The sequence below is a fragment of the Choloepus didactylus genome, chromosome 18 (assembly GCF_015220235.1).
Source record: "Choloepus didactylus isolate mChoDid1 chromosome 18, mChoDid1.pri, whole genome shotgun sequence".
Classification (NCBI taxonomy): Eukaryota; Metazoa; Chordata; class Mammalia; order Pilosa; family Megalonychidae; genus Choloepus; species Choloepus didactylus.
Genome location: NC_051324.1, coordinates 76,873,681 through 76,900,251, shown reverse-complemented (window position 1 = coordinate 76,900,251; position 26,571 = coordinate 76,873,681). Strand labels below are relative to the sequence as shown.

At 58.0% G+C, this 26,571-nt stretch overlaps 1 protein-coding gene across 4 annotated transcripts; it reads right to left on the bottom strand.

Moving 5' to 3' along the window:
- Positions 1 to 26,571, bottom strand: METRNL (meteorin like, glial cell differentiation regulator). 4 transcript variants are annotated; one of them, XM_037809611.1, is made up of 4 exons: positions 26,552 to 26,571; positions 17,028 to 17,413; positions 1,087 to 1,146; positions 1 to 753 (listed from the first exon to the last, which is right to left on the bottom strand). In XM_037809611.1, the coding sequence occupies exons 2-4, from the start codon at positions 17,335 to 17,337 to the stop codon at positions 434 to 436; spliced, it is 690 nt and encodes a 229-aa protein (XP_037665539.1). In that variant the 5' UTR covers positions 17,338 to 17,413; positions 26,552 to 26,571; the 3' UTR covers positions 1 to 433. The 4 variants fall into 4 exon arrangements, with proteins under 4 accessions (XP_037665539.1, XP_037665540.1, XP_037665537.1 ...); XM_037809612.1 differs by lacking the exon at positions 26,552 to 26,571 and adding an exon at positions 25,719 to 25,793; XM_037809609.1 differs by lacking the exon at positions 26,552 to 26,571 and adding an exon at positions 24,406 to 24,811.

Here is a 26,571-nt window from a genome sequence, read left to right as displayed (position 1 = left end):
CACGTCCAGGGTCTTTATTTCTGGAATGGAAAGAACTTGCCAGCTTGGAAATGACCACTGCTGGCAAAGCACATTCTTCAAAAAAGCAAAAACCAAAAGCAAAAAGTTACTTGGCTCCATAAATTTCTGTCACAGGCACCCCAGCTTCTCATGGAGCCGTGCTGTGGCCCCAAGCTTGTCCCTGAATGCACCAGAACAAATTCAGCGCCCGAAGGTGCCTGAGGAAAACAGCATTGAGTGGCACGTCAAGGCAGTTTTAGGACATGGGAGTTTGTTTCCCGTGGATATTTCTTTTAAAAAAATATAATAACTTAGTTTGCATTTTACAGCATTTCCAATTGGGCAAGGAGTCCTGGGCTGGGGCTGCTGGAGGCTGGTGTGGGGCGTCCCCCCGGGCTGGCCGCACCCCGGGCTCCGCGGGGAGCTGGCCTGGTCACTCTGTGGCCACAGCGCACGGGTTCAGCCCCCTCTCCTCGGCGTCCCTGTACGTCCTCTGGAAGTCCTTGAAGCGGGGGGCACAGCCGAGCCGCGCCTCCCCAAAGTGCATCTGGCCGGTGAACAGGAAGTCGCCCTGCCCGGGCCGCACGCCACACTGCAGCAGAGTCCTGACATGCCCGCGCCAGCGGCCACCGCCCCCCGGGTCTGGCCGGAAGACCCTGCTCTTCTGCCGGAAAACTCTGCTCACGAGGAGGTGGATGGCCGCCTCCCGCTGCTCGGGCTCGTCTGTGACGTCCTCGATGGAGCCCCGGACGACTGCGGACGGAAGGGAGTGGGGGTCAGCGGGGGTCCCAGCAAACCATGGACCTTGGAACCAGGCGCCAAGCCCTGGAGGTTCCCACCCCGACCTCCGGAACGAGGGGCCTGCTGGCTTCTCCATGCCCGCGTCCCTCAAGTGCGTAAGGAAAGCATTTTCCCTATTCTTGCAGTTGGTGACGGATGAGGGGGGCTGCACGCCCAGTGGCTCAGAAAGAGGCTGCTCCTCCCTTCCGGAGAGCTCAGAGCCCACACCAGACGCCCAGGGCCCAGGCAGGGTGCACACGGCGGGGAAGTGGAGCAGGACAGACAAGCCACGCAGGCAGCACTCACCAAAGTCACTTGTGCAAACGGCCAGGAGGACCTCGGCGTCGCTGCAGGGGCGGCACGGGGCTGCGGGGAGAAGGCAGCGTGAGGAAGGGGCCCCGACCCCGCGAAGGTCCAGGGCCTCCAGTCCCATCGCCCCGCCCGGCCCAGCCGCCGACACTGGGACACGAGGCCCAGCTGCTCCTCCAGGGGCCCGTCTGGGCTCCGACCCAGCTGGAAAGCTTCGAGGGTCCAGGTGTGCAGACAGAGGCCTGCACCTCCAAAAACACCCGAAAGGCAGCTCAGAAGAGCAGGCATGGGGGCCTGAAGCAGAGCAGGAGGCTAAAAGGCAACCACGCAGCTCAGGAAGGGACCAACCCCAGAGCCCCCCGGTGGAGGTGCTGGGTCCCGGCGGGCTCGTCTCCTTTGTGCAGCCAGGTGAGCAGGCGCACGGCCCAGCACTGCCCCCACAGGGCCCCGGGATCCCGGCGGGTTAATCCAGCAGGGGCCTGGACGCTGCCCAGGAGGACGGGGGACGGGGGATAGTTGCCGGAGCTGGAGGGCAAGTGCGTCTGCCTGGGGTGGATGTGGGCAGACCCTGACCAAGCCAGCGCCTCGCCCCATTCCTGGACCCTACCCGGCCTTGGAGAAGGTGGGCACCCCAACAGCTTCTCAAAACCTGGTTCATGGAAGCCTCTCTGAAACCCCAAAACCAGGGGAGCGCCCAGCAAGGTGCTGAGCCTTCTCGGGCTCCCCAGGCGGCCAAGCAGATGTCAGCCAACGAGACTCGTCGCAGGGGTCCCCCGCACCCCTGCCCTCCCTCCTTCACAGCGGCCTCAGGTGCCTGGAACGGCTGCCCCCACCCCCAGCACCCCATATTCAGGACAGGAAGTTGTATGTTCCCCAAACCTGGCTCTCATTCCAAGTTGCAAAACCTCTACCTCCCGTTTGATTTTCTAGGTTTTGGCCCAAATTCTGTGAACCCCATGGAAACTCGGGGGTGTGAGATCCCGGCCGTGGGACAGCCTTGGCTTCGTGCTCACCGAGCCGGGCCTGGTGCTGGGCATTTCCCGGGAGTGAGGCTCTGAGGAGCCCTCCTGGGTCTGGGGACGTGCACGGGCCGGCGGGTGCCACACCCGAGGTTGGCAGGGACCGAAGACGAGACCTGGGGACTCCCAGCCCCTGAGCAAGCAGGGGTCTCTGCGGCCGCTCCTGATGGGCTGGGGGCCGTGGGTGCTCGCTGGGCCTTCCTGACGCACAGCCCTCCCCAGCTCGGGCCCGAGGAAGCCGGAAGGAGGACTCCAGATGCCAGGATCTGAACACAGCAACTCGGTCCATTTTCCCAAATGAAAAGCTGGTTGGGGCGGACGGGACAGAAGAGGAGCGGAGCGAGCGCTGCGGTCGCCCAGGTGCCTCGGGCCGGGGAGACCCTGTGCTCCCCCTCGGGCGTGGGGCAGGCTGGGGACTCAGCGTCCGCTCACGCATCCACAGCTAGTAAAGCATCAGCAAGGAAAAGCTGCGGAACAAGAGCAACCTGCTGATGTGCTTGGAAGCCAGCTCGGCGCCTCAGCTGAGCCCCCCAGGGCTGCATGTTCTCCCGCCGCGGCGCCGCCCTCACCAGCTCGCTGCAGGGTGGGGTGAGCAGAGGCTGCCCGGGGTCGCCTGCCCTCTGAGCTGGGGGACTGAGCAGCTGTGCTCCACTTTTGTCGTGTGCTTGGAACCCCACCCTGAGGCCCTTCAGGCCTCGGGGAAAAGAGTGTCACCAGCGGGGGACCCTTGCATCACCGTGTCCACCCAGGACCTGCTGTCCTCAGACATGCACAGGATGGACGCTGGCAGCTGGCAGCGCTGATAACATCATCTAGAGAAAGCCCAGGGGACCCCCAGAGCCAAAACACCCACGCCCACTTCCTCCTTGAACTTGCTCTCGATACCTTTGAAATGTGGAATCCCCCCCACGGCAGCTGACCCGGGCAGCCAATCAGGCCCCTGGTTCATTACGTCCGACCCGATGCAAAATAAAGCCCACCTGCCCCAGGCCCGCCCTGTAAGACAGACAGACCCTTGTCCAATCAGCAGGAGCCAAGCCAACTTACTTTCCATGTCTAGAAATCATTTGCCAGCCCTAGAACCAGGAAGCTGTTGCCGTTCTGACTTTCTTTGCTGCAGCAAAACTTTGGTGTCCTGAATAAAATGCTGCAGTCTGCAAACGTGACTTGATTTGTCTTCCACAACCCTGGAGCCCCCACCGGGGCACAGAAGCTGCCCTTAGTGCTTGCAGGCTGACCCCTGGCCAGGTGAGGCATCTGCAAAAGACCCCCTTCTGTCTGCACCCCCCAGGTAATGCCTTCCTGTATCAGGACTCGGCAATTGTGTCAAGTGCCTCACAATGAACTTCACCTGGGACTCTGGTTTAGGTACTTTGGGTTTGGGTTTGGTTTGGGTTCTACTGTCAGACCTTCTCTTTGGTCTCATTTCATTTCTCCCTCCGGCTGTCTAACTTTATGTCTCTCCTGGAGACACAGGATTTGGGAATCAGTGAGGCCAGATAAGCCAGCTCCCAACCTGGGTCTGTCTGCCCTCTCGCTTCCAGGTGACGAGCCTCCTTTCCTACCCAATCCGCTGCCTGTGTTGGGCCCAGAAGCGTCCCCTCACCGGGGCACCTGCTGAGGGCAGAGCAGGGTCCGAGGGGCCGGCCCCTCGCTGCACCTGCCCGCAGCCCCTCTCCTCCTCATCTCCTCACACTGGACCTGTGACTTCCTGCTTACGCTGGAGCTGACAAAGGACAGCTTGTCTTGCAGTGGCCACTTCGAGAAGCCCTTGAGAGGTGCCCTAGAAATGGGGAGGGGAGGTCCAGGACTCACTAGGGGCTGCCAGAGGGCCGTGTGCCTCCACCTGCCTCCACAGTGGCTTCACCAAAGGGCCATGAGGAAAAGAAAAGGCCAAGATCAGAACAGAGGGGCATGAACCCCAAACCAAACCCACAGCACCCCGTCCTGCACCCAGCCCTTCCCCCACAGCCGCCCGAACGGTTCCTCTTGACCCCAGTCCAGGCTCCTCGACAGAGCGAGTCTTCCGGGGAACCTGGGCTGGGGGCGCAGAACAAAACCACAGACCCGAACGGAACTGCGAGCCACCGTGAAAGATTTCGCCAATGGACCCACGAGCCTTCACGGGAGACCTGGATTCTCAGGGTGCCTGTGTGTGCCAGTGTGTGTACACACAGTCCTGAATCCTGGGGGCAAAAGCTGGGGGAACCCCCAGAAAGGGACTGCAGGACCCTGCTTTCCCCGTAAACCCAAGTCAACGAGGCCTGAGAACCAGGACAAAGTTTCTGCAAGATTACGCGTCAGAGCCAAGAAAATCTTAAGCCTCCTCCGCAAATTACAGCAGGGAAGTTTAACCATCACACTAACTAAATAACCCCAAGTTGTTCCAACTGCCAAGAACGAAAATTCTGATAAAAATACAAGAGCGGATCAAGGAGAGAAAGCCAGCTCTTCTACACAAATCAGTGGGTTTTGTATGTCTGTGTTTCCGTATTTTTATGTCTAACATGTGGCTGAAAAATTTTTAACTGAAGCTATAAACTATCTGTGTCTGTTGGTGTGTCTGATGTATACTTTCCGACTCCGGATGTAAGATCGAGTCTACACAGAGAATCCTTAAAAGAGCTCTATTCAAACTGCTTAAAGATAAGTAAGTGCTTATATATAAGTGACTCCCCAAGAATCACAAATTAAGGAAACTGAACTTCTAATAATTCCAATGTAAAAAAAAAGTATTCCTAGAACTAAATTCAAATGTTTAAAAATTCAACTGCACATAATCTAGATATACTTTCGGCAAACAGGACTGGTTTACTATTGTTAGTTAAATAAAAACAGCTGTATTCTGAGTTAACAATGTTAAACACAATAATTTTTTTCCACTCGAGAATGTTCTTTCTAAATTTAAATAGATTTATAGATCAAATAAGCTAGTGATATCTACTAGATGATTAAAATTATGAAAAATGTAAATCTATGTTTAACCAAATTGAGTTGTTATTCCGACAAACTTTGTGTCAAGAGTTACTGTGTTTGTAGGATTCTGGCTTGAAGACAGCTTAGGCATGTACGGTTTGCAGGATGCGTCCGTGTCACAGAAAAGCATTTTGTCCTAAGGTAAACTGGCTGTCACCAAATGAGAAACAGAGAAGTGTCAGATAAAACCTAAATAGATATACAAAGTTGCAGAAGGTTTTTGGAAATGAATTTTATTTGTCATGATCAACTCTGACTCAGGTTTGATAAGCTTATTTATAAGATTTTTTGAAGAGCTTTTGTATCAAACAGTATAGTCATGCAAAACTAGAGTTTGATTTTCTCTGTTAAAATGATGAAATTTTCTTGAATAATTGGTCTGCTCTTAGTAAAAGGTTTTTCTTAACCATCTGAGTAATCCGCCTAGAAAGGAAAGATTCTATGTCATATCAAAATATCATCATTGACATAAATATTGACCTAATATCCTTTATTGTTTAAGAGAACAAATCTTCTCACTTTTAAGGAACTAAATTTTTCTTTAAAAAAAAAAATCATGTTACCTCCTATATTTACTTTTAAAATCTTTTATTGTCACTTTGGTTAAGCAGGTCAACGAGTCAGTTACCTATGATCCTATTTAACCAAGTGAAACCTCCAGACGACTTTTGACATTAGCCTTTGCAAAATCAAACCCTAAAGGATATCTTTTTTATTTCAAACTCTCTTTGGTATTCTCCAGAGGGCCCCTGGAAAACCACAAAGGATTTGTCCTTTCACCTGATAAAAAGAGAGGTGCTAGAAATAGGCTAATCTGATGGGAAGTGTTGCCAAATTGAAAGGGATTTTCTAACCTTCTACTGGTTAAATTTGTATGGGTAAAATGTTCACGTAAATATTTAGAGATAATATTAAATTCCTAGAGATTTGACAGTGTTGTTTCTGTCCACATGTCCTGACATGGATCTGCATGACATTAGACAACAGGATAGGGTTATTGATCATAATTTTGGTTATTATGAAAAAAATCCTACATGCCACAAAAACAAACAAATTCCCTTGTCAGTTACAATTTTACTCTGATGCTTCTCTGAAAGTTCCTGCAATCAGCTACAGGTCAGAGCTTTATCTTTAGCAAAAAAAAAAAGGGGGGGGGATTTAAAGAAGCAGCAAGGCAAGTATTTCAATTATTTCCACCTGTCAATTAACATAACCCTGATAAAACTGTGAAGGTGGGACAGGGTCAGACACCTCGACGGTAGGGCCCTTCCGGAAGTCTTCAAACGCACTTCATCCAGCTGCCCCTTCTATGGGACATAGATGGTCCTAGAGACTCTTCCTTGTCACAAAGTCACTGTCCTGAAAACCAGTGGACCTTGTTTTCTCTACCTGGGGGATTCTCTCAAGTGACAGGAGTCCCATCAACCAAGAACTTCACTGTACGTGCCACCCTCAGCTGTCAGGAAAGGGGGAAGGAACGGATGGGACCCTAAAACCCACATCAGATAAACCATCCGAATCCCTCTCCTCCACCTTGGCCTTAGATCCCCCCTTAGCCTTGACAGCCTAAGATCTAGCCTGTCGGGAAAACATCCATAACGGGGAGACCCACAAGGTTTGTTATTGTTCCTACTTTTACCAATCCCCACCTTTTACAGTGTGAATCCCTAGTTACCGTCAGTGACTAATCATGCACATCCGGTTGTACCATTCATAGACCGAGGCCCCTTCCCCGAGATTTCTCCACAGCAGACCACACAACCTTCGACCCAGAGCCTTGATAAAATGGAAGACGCTTTAGAACCTCGATGGAAAGGGCCTTACCAAGTCGTCCCGACCACTACGGCAGTAAAACTACACTTGTCACAACCATAACGTGCCCCAAGCCCTTGGGAGGTTACTCCCACTTTGGATCTCAAGCTAAAACTGACACAAGGATTCCAGAAGCAGATGGCATCTGACGTAGACAACTTCAGGGCAAACTTCGGCACAAGTAGATGACATCCAAGATCACAGATCAAGAGACGCCTGAATCTCCTTATCTTATTCTTTGTCCCTCCATTTTCACCCTGCCTAGATGTTCTTATCCATCCCGAACTGCTCACAATGTCATCTCCATCCTCAGTATTGCCCTGACTTCACCAGGATTTTCCTCTCTCTCTGCCCTATTTCTGCCCTATGTACTCCTACCTTGAACACAATTCCTTTGTCCTTCCGGCACCCCATGTGGCAAATGAAACAGTCACTGCTAGCGGTTGTGCCGACCCCCCCTTACGCTTGTAGACCTGACCCCAACAGGAAATGTCCGATCCCCAACCAGATGGATCTCCTCCTTGGCATGATGCTGGGCTGCACCTTAAGGGCCCACATCTGGGATCACAACGTGCCCTCTCTCACCCAAGGAATGTGGTGTTTTCACTAGAATCCAGACAAAAATGACCATCCTGTAGGGTGTGCTGGGAGTTCAGTTTCTATAAGGCGAGACTCCTTTTACTTTCATGAGCCAGGAGCACACCATAGGGACAAGGCCCCTGCAGAGACACCGTCTGTCTCCAAGCACCCTAAGGTTTTAATAACATAAGAAGGTATTCCACACAAAGCACAAACCACTTAGGGGCGAAAGGTCAGGTAAAGGAAATTGTTGATGAAATGCGATAAGATACCAGATAATGATGAAGATGATGGTTATCGTTTTTCTTTTGTTGTTTACATCCAATTAGCCCTACACACCAATATCCCATTGATTAAAGGCAACAGGTACCCTCATTAAGCTCTTCAAGGACATTATTTTGTATGTGGACACAAACATACAAACTACTCCCATTCCTGTTAAATAGTTTATGCTGTTTCCCAAATGGCTCTTTATGATAAGCTTCCAAAAGGGAAAATAAGAAACATGAGGCCTCTTATGAGCTCTTCCCCTACTATCAAAATGTGTGAGGAGCTATGGCCAGACTAGAGACAGCGCTAAGTGGGTCATGGAAAGCCCCCCACTTAAGGGGCGTTCTGTTGTCAGTACAGCACCCCGTCTTAGGGGCAGGTGTCTCCTGGGTGGGAAGGTAACACTGTGAGATCACAGTCGGTGTCAGGAAAGGTAGCTTTCGAGTTAGAGAAGCCCATGTCCCACCAAGGCCACCAGCTCACTATACGCTGAGGTGTTGGAACTTCACAAAATGACGATAAAATTGATTAGCGATTGTTCTGGTTTGCTAAGCTGCTGAAATGCAAAATACCAGCAATGGATTGGCTTTCACAATGGGGGTTTTATTAGTTCACGTATTTACAGTTCTAAGGCCATGAAAATGTCCCAGTTAAGGCATCGGTAGACTGCTACCTTCTCTGAAGAAAGGCCGATGGCATCTGGGGTTCCTCTGCCACATGGGAAGCCCATCATCTGGAGTCTGCAGAGCCTCTCCTGGGGTTAGCGTCTCGTTTCTTTTGCTTTCTCCAACATGTCTCTGGGCTTCTGTCTCTCTCAGCTTCTCTCTCTCAGCTCCTGTGCGTCCTTGCTTGTTTCTTCCAGGGTGTTTCTCTCTAAGCATCTGGGGGTCCTCTCTTAGCTTGTCCGGGGCAAACTGGATTTTATCTCTTAGCTTCTCTCCTGGTTCTGGTTTCAATGGCTGTCTCCAAAATGTCTTGGGTGTTTTCTCTCGAAGCATCTCTGAGCTCTCTTCAAAATGTCTCTGCCTTTTATCCTCTCATAGAGGATACCAGTAAACTAATTAAGACTCACCTTGAATGGGTGGGGCCACATCTCCATGGAAATAATCTAATCAAAAGGTCCCACCCATAATAGATCTGCACCCACAAGACTGGATTAACAGAACATGGCTCTTGGGGGGGACATAACAGCTCCCAACCAGCACAGCAGCAGACTGTATCCTGGCTTCCCCAGGAGGTATGTGTGCACTTGTGGAGCCCCCGAGCTGTGTATTTGTAAATGACAGTCAAGAGGAAGTTTACCAAGAACCCGCGACAGCAGAAGCCCAAGCCAGAGAAGCAGCCGAATCCGCGGACGCACCTCCCTCTCCATTTCTGGCTGGCCTCGAGGGTCATGGGGGCCTTGGCTCAAAGACGCCCTAACAGCAGTGCTTGTCCTCTTAGTCATGTTTGTAAATCTCCTCTTAATTGCTACTACGCAGCCACCAACTCAACAAATGATACAACTGAGGATATAAACTCAGTGTGAGACAATGAAAGTCTCGAACTTCAGCAAACCCACGAAATAGGCGATAAAACAGGAGAGACTTTTATTGGAGAATGATGACTAACATCTTCGGTCAAGCCCTTGTAACATAATTGAGGGAATGACCAAAACGGGGGAGACTGGAACATTACATGGAGAAAGCCCTGGGGACCCTTCAGAGCTAAGAAAACCCATGCCCTACTTCCTCTTTAAACTCTCTCTAGAGTCTCCTCGTGATATCTTTTGAAATTTGAAATCCCCACCCAGGCAGCTGACCCGGACAGCCAATCAAGCCTCTGGTTCGTTACTGTGGTCCAATACAAAATAAAGCCCATCTGCCCTGAACCCGCCCCTGTAAGATAGACAAACCCTTGTCCAATCAGGAGGAGTCAAGCAAACTTCCCTTTTACGTCTATAAAAATCATTTGCCATCCCTAGAACCACAAAGCTACTTGCATTCTTGCAAGTGATCTGGCTTCCTCTGTGCCGCTAAACTTTGTTGTCCCAAATAAAACGCCGTGGTCTGCAGACTCAACTCTGACTTGTCCTTCCACTGCCCTGGCAGTGCGGGCCTGGGGAGCACAGGCACAGGTGTGTCAGAAGGAGGGTCTCACGCTTCACCTGGGACGGTGTCCACCCAAAGGGCACATGGCAGAGGAGACATCCTGGCTGACACCTGCCGACATCCAGGGTCTGAGGCCCCAGGGCCCCCAGACAGAAGGGCATCGCCTGGGACAGGAGCAGGCCGGGAGGCTCATGGTCCTCAGCCCAGGACGGATGGGAGGCGAGGGTTTGCCACCCTCACTGAAGCTTGGCCGGATTCCAGGAAGGCAGCTCAGGTGCAAAGGCCACCTGCTTGTCCGACTGTGGGCCGGGCACACAAGCCTCCAGCCAGCCCTGCAGGTGCACCTTTCCCAGGGGGCCCAGCCTCAGCTGAAGGACGGAGGAAGGACAGAACGCCTCCTCCCGGCAGGATAAACTCTTCCCGGCATCCCGGACTGCCTGCCTCCAGGCCACCTGCAGAAATGTGGGGGTGCCAGGCTCCTCTGCCAGCTGAAGGGAGGATCCCAGCACCTGTGGATCCCGCCAGGGCCTCCAGGAGCGGATTCCACCAGCAGCTGAGTTAACGAAGCATTTCACCAGGCTCCCCTTTTCCAATTCTGGGCTTTACACCTAAGTCATCTTCATGGAAAATTCAAGCTGTGGATTCCAAAGCAGCAATCTGGAAACAATTATGAATCGGAATTGGGCTTGTAAAGGCTGTGGAATGTGTGGTCAGTGGACACATAGTGCTTAATTTACTCACAGGAGGAAGATGGGGGGTGGGGGTGCGCCCAGCAGGAACCAGGACAAACCCAGCCAGCAAGTGGATTCCCGAGGAAGCTCTCTCTGGAATGGGCTACTGAGTGAAGGAGAATGAAGGCATGTCGGGGAGCCCAGCCGGGGGCAACCGCGGGGACCCCAGGTCGGGGGAGCCCAGCCGGGGACGACCGCGGGGACCCCAGGTTGGGGGAGCCCAGCCGGGGGCGACCGCGGGGACCCCAGGTCGGGGGAGCCCAGCTGGGGCGACCGCGGGGACCCCGGGTGAGTTGGGCTGGTGAGACCAGGGGTGCGAGGGGCAGGAGGGGTGAGGAGGGGAGGTGCCGGCCTCTGCACGGACGCCTGCGTGAGTGGCGTGGAGTCTGCAGGAGGGATGCCGGCTGGTGGGCAGGCAGGCACGGCCAGGCCGGGACACCCGGGGGTGTGGGCAAACTGCACCGTGGAAACCGGGTGAGGGGTGCCAGCTGGGTCCCAACACACAGGTCAGGCTGGGGTGCAGCAGCCTCCCGGGGAGCAAAAAGGGGTGTGAGCAGGGTCGAAAAGTGGGCGGGCGTGATGGGCTCTCGGGGGCCACTGGGGTTCTCAAGGCCCTGGACGGCCACAGGCCACAGCCAGCCCCTGCCCCGAGCTGCACTGACACCCCCAAACGACCTGCAGTCTCCTGTGCGCCTCCATCCAGACCCATGGTGCTGCCCAGCCTGGCTGCTCCCCGCCTGCTCCTCCCCGAGAGGACGCTGGGAGCCGTCACCCGCCCTCCTCCAGAAGTCAGAGATGATTAAGACAAAAAATAACTACAGTGGCAGAGAGAAACCACTGATGAAGGAAACTAAAGGATCAGAGAGTGATCAGATGCCTTGGAAAAAATAAAACGTCCTCCCATTTCTGTTTCCAGGAAAAATAAAGTTTCTTTCTTCCTTCTTGCGGGCATTGCCACCCAGCCTCATGCCCCGGCAGAGCACCCCAAGCTCGGAGGTGGGGTGCGGGTTCTGAGTAGGCTCATCCCCAGGGCCTGGCAGTGGGCAGCAAACACAGAAGCCTGGGAGATGGGGTACGCGGAGACTGCAGGACCCAGGCCGTACACATCGGGGGTCTCCCTCCAGCCACATGTCCAAAAGGCCAGTGTCCCCTCCCCTGCTCACCAGAGCCTCCACCAGCCAGCGCTGCGCAGGTCACCCCTCCAGGGCCCAAATCCCAGAGCCACAGGCAAGACCAAGTCCCCGGGGTGCACCTGCGATCCTGCCCACCTGGAAGAGGTGAGAACAGACGGAGTCCCAGGGCTACCACCTCGGGTGAGCTGAGGACACGGGCCTGTCCCCAGAACCCACCCTCTGCTTTCCTCTGCTGGACACCTCCAGCCTCTCTGATGGCACCCCACTCCCCAGTGCACTGGGGTTCCCAGGAGCTGGGATAAGCTTGCTGGGACCCACTGGGAGCTAGGACAGGTGAGCCGGGACCCCCAGGACCCAGCACCCAGTCAGCTCCCCAGCCAGGTCTCCATCCCAGGTCCCACAACCCCCAACCTTGGTGCACACACCCTGGGTGAGACTTTGTCCGGGCGTAATTGCATCCAGCTCGCCCAGTCCTTTCTGCCTTGCAAGCTCTTTTATGGAGCAAATTAAAGGAGTGGCCTGTTACCCAAGTGTCCTGCCAAGGGCCCCGGGGTGGGGGTGGAGGGGAGAACAGGCCCTCCTGGGGGCGTGGCTGCCAAACCCGAACTGTCTGCGTGTCGAGGTGCAGCCGCCCCTTCCCTTGGCCGTCAGGGTGTCTCAGCTCACTCCAGGAAGTGATGAGGTGACACGGCAGCCGCCAGCTGCCTTCAAGCCTGCAGAGCAACCGAGACCGGCAGTAGGCTGCTCCCACACCCCCACCCGACACCCAGCCCACGACCCCTCTTTCCCCTCAGGTCACCCAAACTAGACCCCCGGGACTCATCACCTGGGGAAGGATGGGTTCACATCCCGGCCCGCGGGCACGTGCACATCCCTGCATTCAGCTGCTCTGGGGGCAAGAGCCCTGGAACCCACATTCCTGAGCGAGAACCCCAAATCCCATGTTCCTGGAGCCGAAAACCTGACATGGCATTCCTGGGGCAGAGAACCCCAACACCGCGTTCCCCGGGGCAGAGAACCCCGACACCGCGTTCCCCAGGGCTGAGAACCCCGACAAAGCGTTCCCCGGGCAGAGAACCCCGACACCACGTTCCCCGGGGCTGAGAACCCCGACAAAGCGTTCCCCGGGCAGAGAACCCCGACACCACGTTCCCCGGGGCTGAGAAGCCCGACGCCGCGTTCCCCGGGGCTGAGAACCCTGACACCACGTTCCTGGGGCTGAGAAGCCCAGGCTGGCTGACCCGTCTCTCCTTTTCCCCTCCCGGCAGCCTCGGCTGGAGAAGAGGGTGGCCCGGTGGCTCGGAGGCCCGGGCACCGCCGCGCTGGCTGGGGCAGCTCCGACCCACGCAGACCTGGCCGGGGACGATCTTGCTGCTGCCAGATGCCGGCGCTGACTTCCACAGCCACGCACGCATTCCTGGGGTATTACGGGCTCAGGGTGCCCCACCCCACTGAAAGGCAACTGCCCCGGGGAGCAGGGACACAGGGGGCCTCTAGGGCCTCTCCCGGCCCTGGACCGTCAGGAGGGGGAAGCGGGCAGGGCCCCGAGTCCTGCGTGAGGCCCGGGCTCAGGGAGGGGAGAGAAAGTCTCCGTGAGTCCCGGGCTCCGGGCCCAAGGCTCGTGAGGAAGACGCGGGCTCGGCATCGGGCGGACAATGTCGACTTTCCACCAGAAACTGGTCCGCACGGACGCAAAGTCAGCACGGCTTCGGAGGCGATGACATGTCGCTCACTCAGAGGTGTCATGAGGCCGCGCGGCGCGAGCAGCAGCAGCTCCAGGAGCCGAGGCCGATCACAGCCCCAATCAGCGATGGAAACAGGAGCACGTCCCCGGCAGCCAGCTGGCAGGTCACAGCCCCATTCGGAAAGACTGAATATGGCGACCAGGTCCTCCAAATTTTGAGCTTTGCTTTTATGGGGAGTTCGACATCCGCAGGCCCCAGGGAGGGAGCTCCCCCAGAGGCCCCGGCCGCTCCACCCGCCACAACCACGGGGGCAGAGACCACGGCGGTTCCGGGGAGTTCTGTTTAGCATCCGAGCAACCCCAGCACGGCTGGGGTTTTCAGCAGCCTCCAGCGCAGCAGCGACAACCCAGTAATTTCACTCCGGGCAGTTTCATGCTGAAGTACTCCAACAGACAAATTTAGCTCGAGAGAGATTTAAGGTTATGGAAATTGACTGGTGCCAAAAACTTAAAACAATAAACTACAGATTTGCACTCAAGAGAAGCTGTCTTTTTCCAATCCTAGTAAGTCTAGTTTCCCCAACTGAAATGTGGAGATTACACCAGTCCCGGAGGGGCACCCACCCCCCAAAGTGGGCCCCACCTCAGCACTACCAACATGTGGGTCGGCCCTGGAGGGATGTCCGCCAGCTCCCTGGACAGCACGGGCAGGACACCCTGCCGAGAGCTGGTGGGCAGAAGGTGGGCACAGGGTGGGGGGCCCCGGTGTCCAGGTGACCCCTCAGGAGCCCACTAGGGCCACAGGCTGGACAGAGGGGGCTGGGTGTTCTCAAGGCAGGTGAAGAATCAGGCTGGGAAGGACGCAGCGATCACCTCTGGAAACCCCACTTTCAGATGGGTCCTGGGACCCCACAGTGAGACCAGGCCGTGGGGAGAGGGCTGGATCCAGGACCCTGCCCAGAGCTGGAGGGGCTCCCAGCAAGCAGGGAGAAACCACCTGCGCTGGCAGAGCCTCCCGAGGGGACACACAAGGGGTCTGCAGGCCAGGCCTGGGACTGAGCAATGCACCCCCTCGTCCGTCATTTTTTGGATGTCCTGGGTGCGGTCCTGGGTGTGCGTCCAAGTCCTCCTGGCTGACTGCAGGCTGGGACCGGCTGGACTCCAGCCAACTGACCGCCTTGCTATGAGGCACCCACCGGCCTCACCCGGGAGGCTGCAAACCCACAACGCCACGTCCTCATTAGCTCCTGGCGCGTGTCCAGGTCCCGCCTGGTGCTGCCCAGCAAGTCCTAACCCCTTCCCCAGCTGCAGCAGCCACGGGGGCGTCAACCTGGAGAGCAGGCAGCGAAGGGACGGGAAACTTGGCTGGGACGTGGTGGTCCTGCTGGTGGCAGGCACGCGAGAGACCCGAGGCACAGCGACAGTGGGCGGGAGCCATGTTCTGACCCTGGCGGTCCCTGCAGGGCAAGGAGCCCCCTCCTGTTTTAGAAACACCACCCCCACCTCTAGCCCACAGCAGCAGGGTCTGCCCAGGACCCGGGAAGGCAACAGCTCCGCAGGCACAGGCCCCCGGCTCCTAGACACAGCCTGCTAACCGGCCCACATCCACCAGCGTCCGTCTGTCTGGATGTACCGTGGCCTGCACCCTCACCCTAAGCCTCAGACAGCCCACAGGGTGGGGGCTGTGGTGGTGCCACCCACTGGTGGAGGACACAGCTCGCAGTCACCTGTGCGCACGCTCTCAGGCCCAGGCAGGAGGCCCCCCTCCGAATCACAGCCCGTCGCCCCCTGTGCTGGCCCTAAACCGCTGCTCTGCCTGAGCCCCCCTCGGCCTTGACCACCCAGCCCTGGTGGACACCGTTTGCTCTGCTCTGCCTGTCCTCTTCCTCGAGCTCACACCCCTGGGGTGTCCCCCGCTGTCCCGGGCACGAGCCCTCTGCCCCACCACCCTCAGTGTGTGGCTCACCCCACCTCCACCCCCCACCACCCCAGAAGGCTCCTCCCAACACCTCCCACCCTGGCTCTGCCCCTCCTGCCTGAGCTAGAAAGATGCCCAAGGCTGAGCCGTGGGGCGTCTCCACAGAGCGCCTGCCCCCACCCCGGACCCAGCCATGGACTGCCTTCCTGGAAGCTGCTCCCTACAGCTCGCCCCCCATGGCAGCCACACAGCCCCCCACAGGTGGCCTCGCTGTCAACCCACAGAGGAGTCAGGGCTGCAGGTGCAGAACCCGCGTCGGCCCCGCTCCACAGCTCCACCCCGTGAAGACGGTCAAGGCAAGAGCGGCCTCGGTCGGGAAGGGGAAGCCACCAGACGCGGCTGCATGGGGGAGAGCTTCTAGGGATGGCTGTCCGGAAAGCGCTCCCAGCTGCCCCCTCCCTGGCATGCTTTCCAAGGCCACACACGCTCCTCCATGGTCTCTGCCAGTGGAACTTTCTGGAAATCAGTGTTTCCCTCCACAGAGGTGCCCGGCCTCCCCAACTCTAGGAAACCTTGTCTGCAAGCTTCAAGTACCCCCTCCCTGATCCCACTTAGTACCACCCTTTCTTTGCCCCCACCCCAAGGCCCCTGAAGGCTGTCTGCTTCGTCCTGGGTCCCCAGGGGCTCCCCCACCAGCCACGCCAGCCCCCCATCCTGGGCAGCTGCTGAGGTCTCCTCTCTCCACGCCCAGCCAGCCCACCCATGCTTGGAGGAGGCTCCTGGAGGAGGGGCCCTTGCCAGACAGACGCTCCAGGGCCAGGATCGGCTCCACGTGGGCCACCCAGCTGTGACCTGTGCTCCTAAAATGCCCATTCAATGGGCTGCAGCCGACACCAAAGCCACCTGCCCAACTAACGTGTCAGAAGAGAGGGCGAGGCAGTTTGGATGACGATAAGCACTTACGTCAAATCAGTTACACTAATTCACAAGCAAAGCCAAGTCCTGGAGAGCCCGGACAGAAGCCGTCCCAGCTTCCCGGCTCCGGCCTGGGCATGTCCTCCACAGACACGCTCCCGCGAACAAGCAAGGTTTCGCTAAGTCAACACACCCGGGAAACTAAAGGGCCACAGAGAAGATAAGACATTTTTCTTCATTAAAATAGCCATAGATTATACAGGTTGAGCCTTCTGGAAACTCTTCCTCAGAAAATAAACGTTCTTGTTCTTCGAAACTGATTCTAACAGCTAAATGCTAGAGATGAATTTATAGAAACTTCATGACAATTTTGCCTATACCTGTTATGTAATTGTGCCTATCATTTTTATTTCTTTTGTTCCTTATTACATTAATATTCTCTTCCCTTGCAGAGTGTAAAATAAACGTGCCTTTTGAACTTGGGGGTGAAGGGAAAAACTAAAGGGGCCCCACAAACCAGTGGTGGCCAGTTCCGAAGAGGCTGCACTTTCGAGGGCCTGAGCTCCACAGCAGCGGCCACCCCCCAGCTGTGTCACCACCACATGGTCCCGAGCCCCTCGGCTTCGCCCTGGGGCTCCCTGGGCACCCCACCATATCCGAGCAGCAGGCAAGGTGGTATTTTCACCGAGGCTGCCCAGAGCGGGGAGAAGCAGAGGAGCCTGGCTCACCCCAACCACGCAGGCGAAGAAGGGACAGACGGAGACACAGCCCGGCCGAGTGAGCACCCCCGGGCCCACCCGGGCCTACTCACCCGCGGGCGCGTGCAGGTGCGGCCCCGTGCGCTTGCTGACCAGCTCGTACTGGAAGCCCGTGGTCCGGCGGCCGATGTCCTGCTGGGGCGCGGCCTCCACGAACAGGCCGCCCTGGCCGAGGCCGAAGCACCGCACCTGGCCGGGGCTGCGGTCCCCGTCCCGCACAAGCAGGGTCAGTTCTCCAGTTTTTTCCAAATAAATATTAGCCCCGGAGGAGTCAGAGAAGGGTTTGATGCACACGGTCAGGGGTCTGGGGGGTGAGAAGGTGTTGGGCCGCAGGTTGACAATGAGTGCGCCCGTGGGGTACATCCACTCCACCGAGCCCGCCGAGCAGCGCAGGTACACCTGCTCCACGTCCTTCCTGTGCGCCTCGTGCGTGAGCCCGCTGCGGAGGGAAGGGTCCATCAGCAGGGCGCCCCGCGGCGCGCACGGGCCCCCGCCCACCCCACGCGCCATGCGCCCCCGCCCATCCCACCCACCACACCGCCCGCCCGAGGCCCACGCGCAAGCGCCCCCGCCCACCCCACGCGCCCCCACCCCACCCACCCCACCACACTGCCCACCCGAGGCCCACGCACACGCGCCCCCGCCCACCCCACGCGCCATGCGCCCTCGCCCATCCCACCCACCACGCCGCCCGCCCGAGGCCCACGCACAAGCGCCCCCGCCCACCCCACGCGCCCCCACCCCACCCACCCCACCACACTGCCCACCCGAGGCCCACGCACACGCGCCCCCGCCCACCCCACGCGCCATGCGCCCCCGCCCATCCCACCCACCACACTGCCCACCCGAGGCCCACGCACACGCGCCCCCGCCCACCCCACGCGCCATGCGCCCCCGCCCATCCCACCCACCACACTGCCCGCCCGAGGCCCACGCGCACGCACCCCCACCCCACCCACCCCACCACACCGCCCGCCCGAGGCCCACGCGCACGCGCCCTCGCCCACCCCACGCGCCATGCACCCCCCCCACCCCACGCGCCATGCGCCCCCACCCCACCCACCCCACCACACCGCCCGCCCGAGGCCCACGCGCCATGCGCCCCCGCCCACCCCACCCCACCACGCCGCCCACCCGAGGTCCACACGCACGCGCCCCCGCCCACCCCACGCGCCATACGCCCCCCACCCCCACCCGCGCCCCACCCACACACACCCCACCCACCCCGCACGCGCCCCCGCCCACCCGCACACTCCGCCCCCCCGCAGGAAAGGAGTCGCCAGGCCGGGCCATGTGCTGGCAGGGTCCCGCCGCCCCTCGCCCTCGGCAGGTTGGCGTCCGTCTCCTCCCGCAGCGTGGAGCCCTGCGCGCCAGCCCTACCCCCTCACCCCCAGATCCTTCCACGTCTGCTCCACGGATTCGGGGTGAGACGGAGCCGCAGCCCTGGAAGTGCAGGACGGCTCTGGCTCCAGGCCCTCCGCGGGCCCCCAGACGTTTGCTATCGCCCACCCTTGGCAGCCCACAGCAAGTGTTTTAGGGACAGGAATGCTCAGAGCCCTGGGGTTTCCCTGCAGGTGTGGGTGCAGGGGCTGATGGGGTGCAGTGGCTGTGAGAACTAAACGGGGTAGACGACTCCGAGAAATGTTATCTAGGAAAACCCGGCAGGACCTTGACCTGACCCAGTCAGGATGACCAAATGCAGAGCCCAGGCCGCCGCTCGAGAGTAAACACGAGGCGCAGGTTCGAGTTGCCGGAGATACCTGGAAGGCAACTACATCCGATAAATAATAACTCGCTCCACCCTCGAGCATGGGACTTGCCCTTATGAAGCTCATTACCACAAAGAGGAGTCTAAACTTGCATGTATTGGTGCCTAAGAGTCTCCCCCTGAGTACCTCTTTGTTGCTCAGATGTGGCCCTCTCTCTCTCTCTAACTGAGCCATCTGGACAGGTGAACTCGCTGCCCTCCCCCCTACATGGGACGGGACTCTCAGGGGTGTAAATCTCCCTGGCAATGCAGAATATGACTCCCGGGGAGGAATGTGGACCCGGCATCGTGGGACTGAGAGTATCTTCTTGACCAAAAGGGGGATGCAAAATGAGACGAAATAGTTTCAGTGGCTGAGAGATTTCAAATGGAGTCGAGAGGTCACTCTGGTGGACATTCTTATGCACTATATAGATAACACCTCTTAGGTTTTAATGTATTGGAATAGCTAGAAGTAAATACCTGAAACTACCAAACTCCAACCCAGCAGTCTGGACTCCTGAAAACAATTATATAATAATGTAGATTACAAGGGGTGACAGTGTGATTGTGAAGACCTTGTGGATCACACCCCCTTTATCTAGTGTATGGATGAGTAGAAAAATGGGGATAAAAACTAAAGGGGGTGGGATGGGGGGGTGATTTGGGTGTTCTTTTTTCACTTTTACTTTTTATTCTTGTTCTGGTTCTTTCTGATGTAAGGAAAATGTTCAGAGATAGATTGTGGTGATGAACGCATAACTATGTTATCATACTGTGGACAGTGGATTGTATACCATGGATGATTGTATGGTGTGTGAATGTATTTCAATAAAACTGAATTTAATAAAAAAAATTAATAATAATAATAATAATAACTTGTTCCAGAGCCAGCCTGGGAGCCAGTCGGGAATGCCAGCAATCTGGGGTGGGGGAGGGGCGTGTTCGGTTTGATCTTTCTGCACCTCCACCTCCAGGTGAAAGTGTCTATACTTTACCTAAGGTGATGATTTGAGCTTTTAATTTCTTTTTTCCCACTCATTTCCAAACCAGAGGACCCACATCTCCAACAGTATTTTAAAAAATAAACTCAAATATCTTCAAAGCAAGATGCATTATAAAATGCAGGTAACGGCTCTCCGTGGTGGGGCAGGGGGTCTGTGCCCTGAAAGTGCATGTGAGCAAAAGTGGGAAAGCAGAAGGATGAGGAAGACAGGAAGGAAAAGACAGGCCCCTCCACTTTCTGATGGGAATTTTTAAGTTAACAAGTTGATTTTACTCCTAATAAATGCTAACAGGTAAAAATTAAGTGTGCTGCACTCTGGGTGAGGCAGTCTTTGATAAAGACAGTTATATGTTCAAGAAACTGAAACCATCAAAAATGTTACAGCTTCTCCTACTCACAAGTGTACTGCAAATGTCACATCCCCATTAACAGTTACATCAGAGCCACCAAGTGGCTTTAGAACTAAACCAATGACTTAAACGAAGTTTTTTATTACATGAAATTTGGTTCTGATCAGATCCCGAGACAGGTTTACCCACATTCTTGGGATTTTTATGTGAAATAAACAATGCCGTATTCAGTCCTCGCCTGAGTGAGTTACCAGAAACCCTCTCCACAGAGGAGAAAACACACGACATATGGTTTGCATTTGTTGTAGGTTGACTCAAGCTCTGAGCCCCGCAAAACCGCACTCTTCATGAGGCAGCCGCCTGCAGGCTGGGGCTCCACAGTCATCCCGCGACCCACATCAGAGGGAGGTGTCGGGAAGGTGAACCCCCTCCTGACCCCACGCCTCCACCCCTAAGGCCCTAGGTCACTTGCACCCAGCCTGGCTTCAGACAGCCACTAAGGCCACACATGCAGAACAGACTTATAAATTGCAGTCAAATAAAACTCATACAAGCTCAACTGACACATGTATGGGGGCGGGCATAATTATTGTGCTATTTGGAAATTAGACTAAACTGAGTGGTTGCCATAGATGGCTACAATCAGCGCAGCCAAAACAAACCTTTAGAGCGCCCCTCTGCTTCTTTTTCCAGCATCAAGGGGCGGCTGGACACTTACCCTGTGCCCAGGCACCAAGACTCAACACTTAGGCAAAAACCTCCTGCCCAAGACTTCGCTTCCTTTTCAGGGGTCCTGGGGGGCCAAGGAAACGGAGAACGGGCATCCTTGTCTCATCACCTTCATTAGCAGCAGATGGGGAAATGAGGATCCCCACTCTCCATGGACATCTCTGACGGGCAGCAGGAGCCCTGGTGGGAATACGCTTCTGACCACTGCTGCCCGGGGAGAGATGGACCCAAGCCGCTATGCCCCAGCCTGCGCACGTAACCACCTGGCTCAATTCGATCAAAAGTCACTCCATCAAAACAGTTCCAGAAAAAAAAAGGAGAACAGACATGCAAAAATTAAGGTACCCTGCTACTCAGCCCTGTGACAAAGTGCCAGGAGCCCCCGGGAGGGCTTGCATCTGTCAGGGTGGCTCGGCTCAGCCTTTTCTCTCATATTTTCTTAAAACATCAAGACTGACAGGAATCCAGCTAATTCTCAACATGGGAATTTCCAAATTAAAATCAGTCGTGAAAGCTATGCGAGACCCCGTCTTAGACAAACATGCACTCAGCGAAGCAAAACCTTGGCCCGTGCCGGCCTCTGAATGAAGTCCAGGGCTCGTGCTCTGTGCTGATCTTCCCAGGCAACCAAGCACCCTGAATCTCTCACTTCCAAGCACCCAGCATCACAGCAAACACAGGCTGAAACGTTCTGTTAATGCAAAAGTGCTGTAGTTGCAAAAATGTAACATATTTTTAAAGGTCATTGATGATGGTATTTTTTTTTCTCATGAAATACAAATGAACTAGACACACTAAGCAATCGAAATAGATGTTAATGCTGAAATAACTGCTTTCTGATGTTGTGATGTAGCCAAAGGAAGCAAATAAAACTATGATTCTATTCTACTTGAGGCAAATAAATGAGAAAAATGATTCAATCTAGAATTAAACTGAACTGATGCATTTTTCAAAAAGTCACCAGGGGTTCCTTGCCTAGGTGGGTACACTTGGGTGCACCGTTATGGAAAAGCGTGCCATTCTGAGTTGACACGGGGCCGGGAGGACTTGGTGTGGCGCCAGCAGGAGCCCACAACCCTCACCCACAGCCAGCCCAAACCCCAAGTCACCAGAACGAAGTGCGGGTCTCTTGTTTTGATCAAGGGCAAAACCAAAGGCTCTGCTGGCTGCAGTTACCTTTCATTTCCCCATCCTGCAGGACGTCAAAGTGCAGCAGGAAAGCTCATGGTCCACGTTTATGGCTGCTGACTAATAAAGCTCGGGCGGCCTGCCCACTTCACAGGGAGAGGGATTTCAAAGCCTCCTGCTTAATTGCCTGGAGACACCTAGAGACACATTTTAGCCTGTCAAATGTGGTGAACAGGGTCATAAATAGCAACTCCTGTCCTATCAGGAGATGAGAATCCAGCCGGCGTATCGGGGCTCGCCCCGCCCTGCATTATCTTTAGGAAAGCTGGTAAAAAGCCATAAAGCTACAGAGTTAGCAGCAAATGACCACTCCCGGTTTCGACAGTATCTGTCAGTCAATTCGGGCTGCACGTTGATAAATGGGGCCAGTGACCACAACTGCAAGGGAGCCTCATCCTCTAGGAATGTGGCCCGGTCCTGCCTCCTCTCCAGATCCGACCCGTGGCCCCCGGGCTCCTGAAGATGCTCCTGCACGTTGGCATGGGTGGAGGGAGACAGGACCCCAGAGAAGACTCTCTGCTTCTCCCGTAGTGGGGAGGATGCCCAGGGGCAGGAGGGCAGAAGGCACTTTCTGCCCCCACTGCATGTACCTGCTTGGAGGAGCTGGTCCGCCCCACGGGAGAGAGGCACCTCCCAACCTCCCCTCATTCACAAGCCACCTCTGGGCTCCTGGGAGATGCGTGCCCCCCTGTCCCCGCCAACACACACAGTCCTCTGAGACAGTGTGGAAGACGGCATCCTCCCATTTGGAAATGCAGGGTTTCTGTTTTTGGATCTGTAAAACTGAAAATCCTGGGGCCTTGGTCTGGGAGGGGTGCTTCGCCCCACGGGGGCTGCAGGCAGGGTGTTCAATTACTAGCGCGGGGAAAGGGCAGCCCCAGAAGAGCGTGTCAGCCTCGGAGGCCCCCAGCCAGCTCTTTGCTGGCGCCAGCATTCCCCAGGCCACCCTCCCCCACGGGCTCTGCTCTGCCCACTCGCCGCCCGCAGCCCAGACCTCAGCCCTCAGCCCCTGCTCTTGTGCTGCAGAAGGGAACTCTGCTGCAGGGAGGGGGACAGAAGCTCCTGGGAAGCCACCCCCACTCCTGGCCCGATCTCAGAGGGAACCCTCCAGTCCAAATCCCACCAGCAAGGGGAACGAGACAGTCACCGAAACCTCCCCATGGCCTCTAGGAGGGGTGAAGGAGGCGGGGAGCCGGAAGGGATCTGGGGTAATAGCCGTTTCCATGATGACCGGCGACTACCCTGCTGACCACAGCCCAGTGCGCCAGTACAAGCTCCGGGGACTTGTGACTGGGGCCCCCAACCGTCTCGGGAGAGCGGCTTCATTCAAAGTAGCCCCGTGACACACACACCCCCGATGCTAAGCATTCAGAATTTACTTGCCAGCTGGAAACAGTCTTTCCATCAGACCTCAGGGAGCCCTACTCCATCCCGGCCCGGCACCCCCACACAAACACCAGCGCGGCCCCACCCCAAAGGTTCGCAGAGAGCCAGGCGCGCATCTGACTGCCTCCCCGCGCACTGAGCAAACTCGATTTGGCAACCTCCAAGGCGCAAAAGCTGGCTCTGTGGACTGTGCCTCTCCCGCCGCGAAGAGAGCGGGGGCGCCGAGGGCGCCCTGGGCGGGCGGTGGCTGCTCGCCCGGAGGGGCTGTGCGCCCTCAAGGCACCCGCACGGCACACCTGTGGCTAGCGCTGCTTTCCGCGTGTCACACTTCGATAAAAAGCAAGACGTCGGCTGCCGCCACGGAGGGGCGTTTAGTGGTGGTGGTGGTGGGGATCTTCGAGCCCAGCGCGCGGGCCGGCAAGGGCGGCCTGACCTTCACCCGGGCGCCGCGCTGGGGCTCCCGCGCGTCCGCACCGCGCCCGGCGCACAGGTGCCCGCGCCCCGGGGCCGCGCGAACCAACGTGGACAGGCGCAGCAGTCGATGCGAAGCCCCCGCTCGGTCCGACCGGAGCCCCCTTCCTCCCCGCGGCCGGCCATTCCCTCCCGCTCCGGCCCCGAGTGCAGGCCCAGCTCCCGCCCGGCTCCCTCCCGGCCCGGGGCGGCCCCGGGACGCGCGACTCCCCGCATCGGACAGGAGCCGGGAATCCGAGCGCTGACTCCCCGCCTGGCCCGAAGCCTTGGGTCACGGGAACGGCGGCCCGCGGCGCTCAAGGACCTAAGTGAGGACAGCTGGGCCCCGCGCCAAGCGAGGAGGCGGCCGGCCGGCACGACCCCGCAGTGCGAAGGGAGCGCCCCCTCCCCGGGGCGTCCTCCCCAGTAGGGAATCCGGCCGCCGCGGGCTCTTTTGTTCTGGAATCCGGGGGCGAGGGTCGCGGACGGGGCCCAGCCTGGAGAGCCGGCCCGCTGCCGATCCCCCGCCCGGCCCCGGGAGGCGAGGGCCTGGAGCCGGGGTCCCGCGGACTCACCTCCCCTTCCAGCTGCACAGGTCGCTGGAGTACTGCGCGCCCGCGTCGCCCAGCAGCACGGCCAGCAGCAGCAGCAGCAGCGGCGGCGGCGAGGCGGCCGGACCCGGGGCGGGGCGCGGCGGCCACAGCTGCCCCGCGCACCCCTGGGCCGCCCGCGCCGCGCCCCGCATGCTCGGCTCCGGCGCCCGGGCCCCGCGTCCTGCCCGCAGCCCCGACTCAGACCCTCGACCCGGCGCGGCCGGTCGGAGCAGGCTCGCGTGTCCCGGGCGGGTCACGTCGCGCGGCCCCCGCGCACCTTCCGTGGCCACCCGCCCATCCCGGCCCGAGCCGGAGCGCCGGAGCCGATGGAGCAGCGCGGAGCCCGGTCCCCGCCGCCGCCGCCGCCGCCGCAGCCTCTGAGGTCCGCGAGTCCGCGCTCCGCCCGGGGCCTCAGCTGGGGGGCGGGGCCCGACCGCAGCTCCTCCCGCCCCGCCCCAGGGCCCGCCCCCGCCCCGGCGCCTCCAGACCCGCCTCCGGCACCCGAGCCGCGCCCCGCCCCGCGCGCTCGCCGCCCCGCGCATTCCCGAGTCCGCGGCGGGGTCCGGGGCGCCACCTGCGTGTGGCCCCGAGGGTGGGACACGCTGGGACGCTGCGGGGAGTAGACGCCGCGCAGGCTGGAAAGCGGAGTCCGGGGGCGGGAGGGCTGGCGGCGCCCACGAATGTGCGGGGGCCGTGGCCCCATTTTGCAGACCGAGCGCAGGCGCTGCTGGGCAGCTGCTCCGGGCCGCGGGCGGGGGCCGCCTGGGGTGTGCCCGGCACCTCCTCCCTCCGCGGGGTCCGAGGGTCGGCCTCCTTCCTGGACAGCCCCGCAGCGCGCGTGGGGAGGCGTCGGTGGTGGCGACTGTCGCTGCCCCATTGTAAAGTCGGCCTGTTGGGCCCCCGGGGCCGCACGGGCGTCCGCTCCTGCAGGAGGCTTTGGGTGTCTCAGGCCGAGGCCCCGCTCTCCAGAGGTCGGGTGGGCGCTGCCACGTCCCCGCCTGAATCCAGAGCAGCTTCCTCAGCCTCGCACTTGAGGTCCTGAGGATTCTAGCAGCATCCCCTCGCCCTGTCCCCAGATGCCAGTGACGCCCCCACCCTCGCTGGACCGAGCACGTAGTGCAGCCTCGCTGCAGCCAGCCATCCCGCGGACCCGCCATGCCCCAGGGGCGTGCCCGTCCGGGGCGGTGACCCCCAAGAGCCACACCCGCGGGGGCACACAGACTGGAACACAAACAGCCCCCGCCCCAACTGGGAAAGGCACCTCCGACCCAGGCTGGAGGCACGGCGAGGTTTACCAGCTGAGGAAGCGCGCGCACCGCAGACGGTGACCACAGAAGCGGCCTCTCCGGGGCACGGCGTCAGCGGGTGTCAGCGGGTGTGTCCTGGGGCTCGCTGGGTGCTGAGAGCTCCAGATGGCATCAATGGTGGCCCCCCCGCCGACCTTCTTTTAGCACCTCCTCCCCCAAGATACATTCCAGGAAGAATTTCAAGTGGCCACTGTGGGGGTGGGGGTGGGGTGGGGTATGACTTCCTGTGCCTTTGATTTGCGTGTAGTCCCTTTTCATCCTGGGTTTGAAAATCTGGTTAACTGGGCAGTGACTGTATTTGGGGGTGGGGCAGGGGAAGGGGACGCAGAATGTGTGACATTCTGGAGAAGCAGAAGTCCACAAATGTGGTGTGGAAGGCTGAGAGCGAATTGGAGAGGTGGGGGTCTCAGGAGTCTGGGGCAGGGGGGCAGCTGAAGACCAGAAGAGATGGGGTGAAAGTTATTACCATTTAAAGTGCTTGCAGCTGAAGGATCTGTTCCGAACAGCTCTGGGACCGGCAGGTAAACACCTAGCCAAATCCCGGAGTGAAGACCCTGAGAGCACAAACAGCGACCATCTCTCGAAGACTCAAGGACAGTTGAAGGGCGTTTGGGGGTTGCTCTCTCAGGGAAGGGGAGTGAGCCACAGGCAGTAGCTGTCCAGGACCCCTGTTTCTCCTCTGCGGCCCTCTCCACCCCACAAATATCCCCCCACCCCACCCCATCATTGCATCAGCTGAACCCACAGTCACCTCCACCTCCAGCCCCAGCCAGTGCCGAAAAGAGCCTTCCAAATCCTGACTCTGCAACCACTTTCCTCACCAGCTACAGTGTCCCTTACG

Coding starts and splice junctions, on each gene's coding strand:
- METRNL (XM_037809609.1), bottom strand. CDS start 24,575: ATGCGGGGCGCGGCGCGGGCGGCCCAGGGGTGCGCGGGGCAGCTGTGG. Junction 17,414..24,405: donor CTGTGCAGCTGGAAGGGGAG/GTGAGTCCGCGG, acceptor TTCCCTCCGCAG/CGGGCTCACGCACGAGGCGC. Junction 1,147..17,027: donor GCACCTGCACGCGCCCGCGG/GTGAGTAGGCCC, acceptor TTCTCCCCGCAG/CCCCGTGCCGCCCCTGCAGC.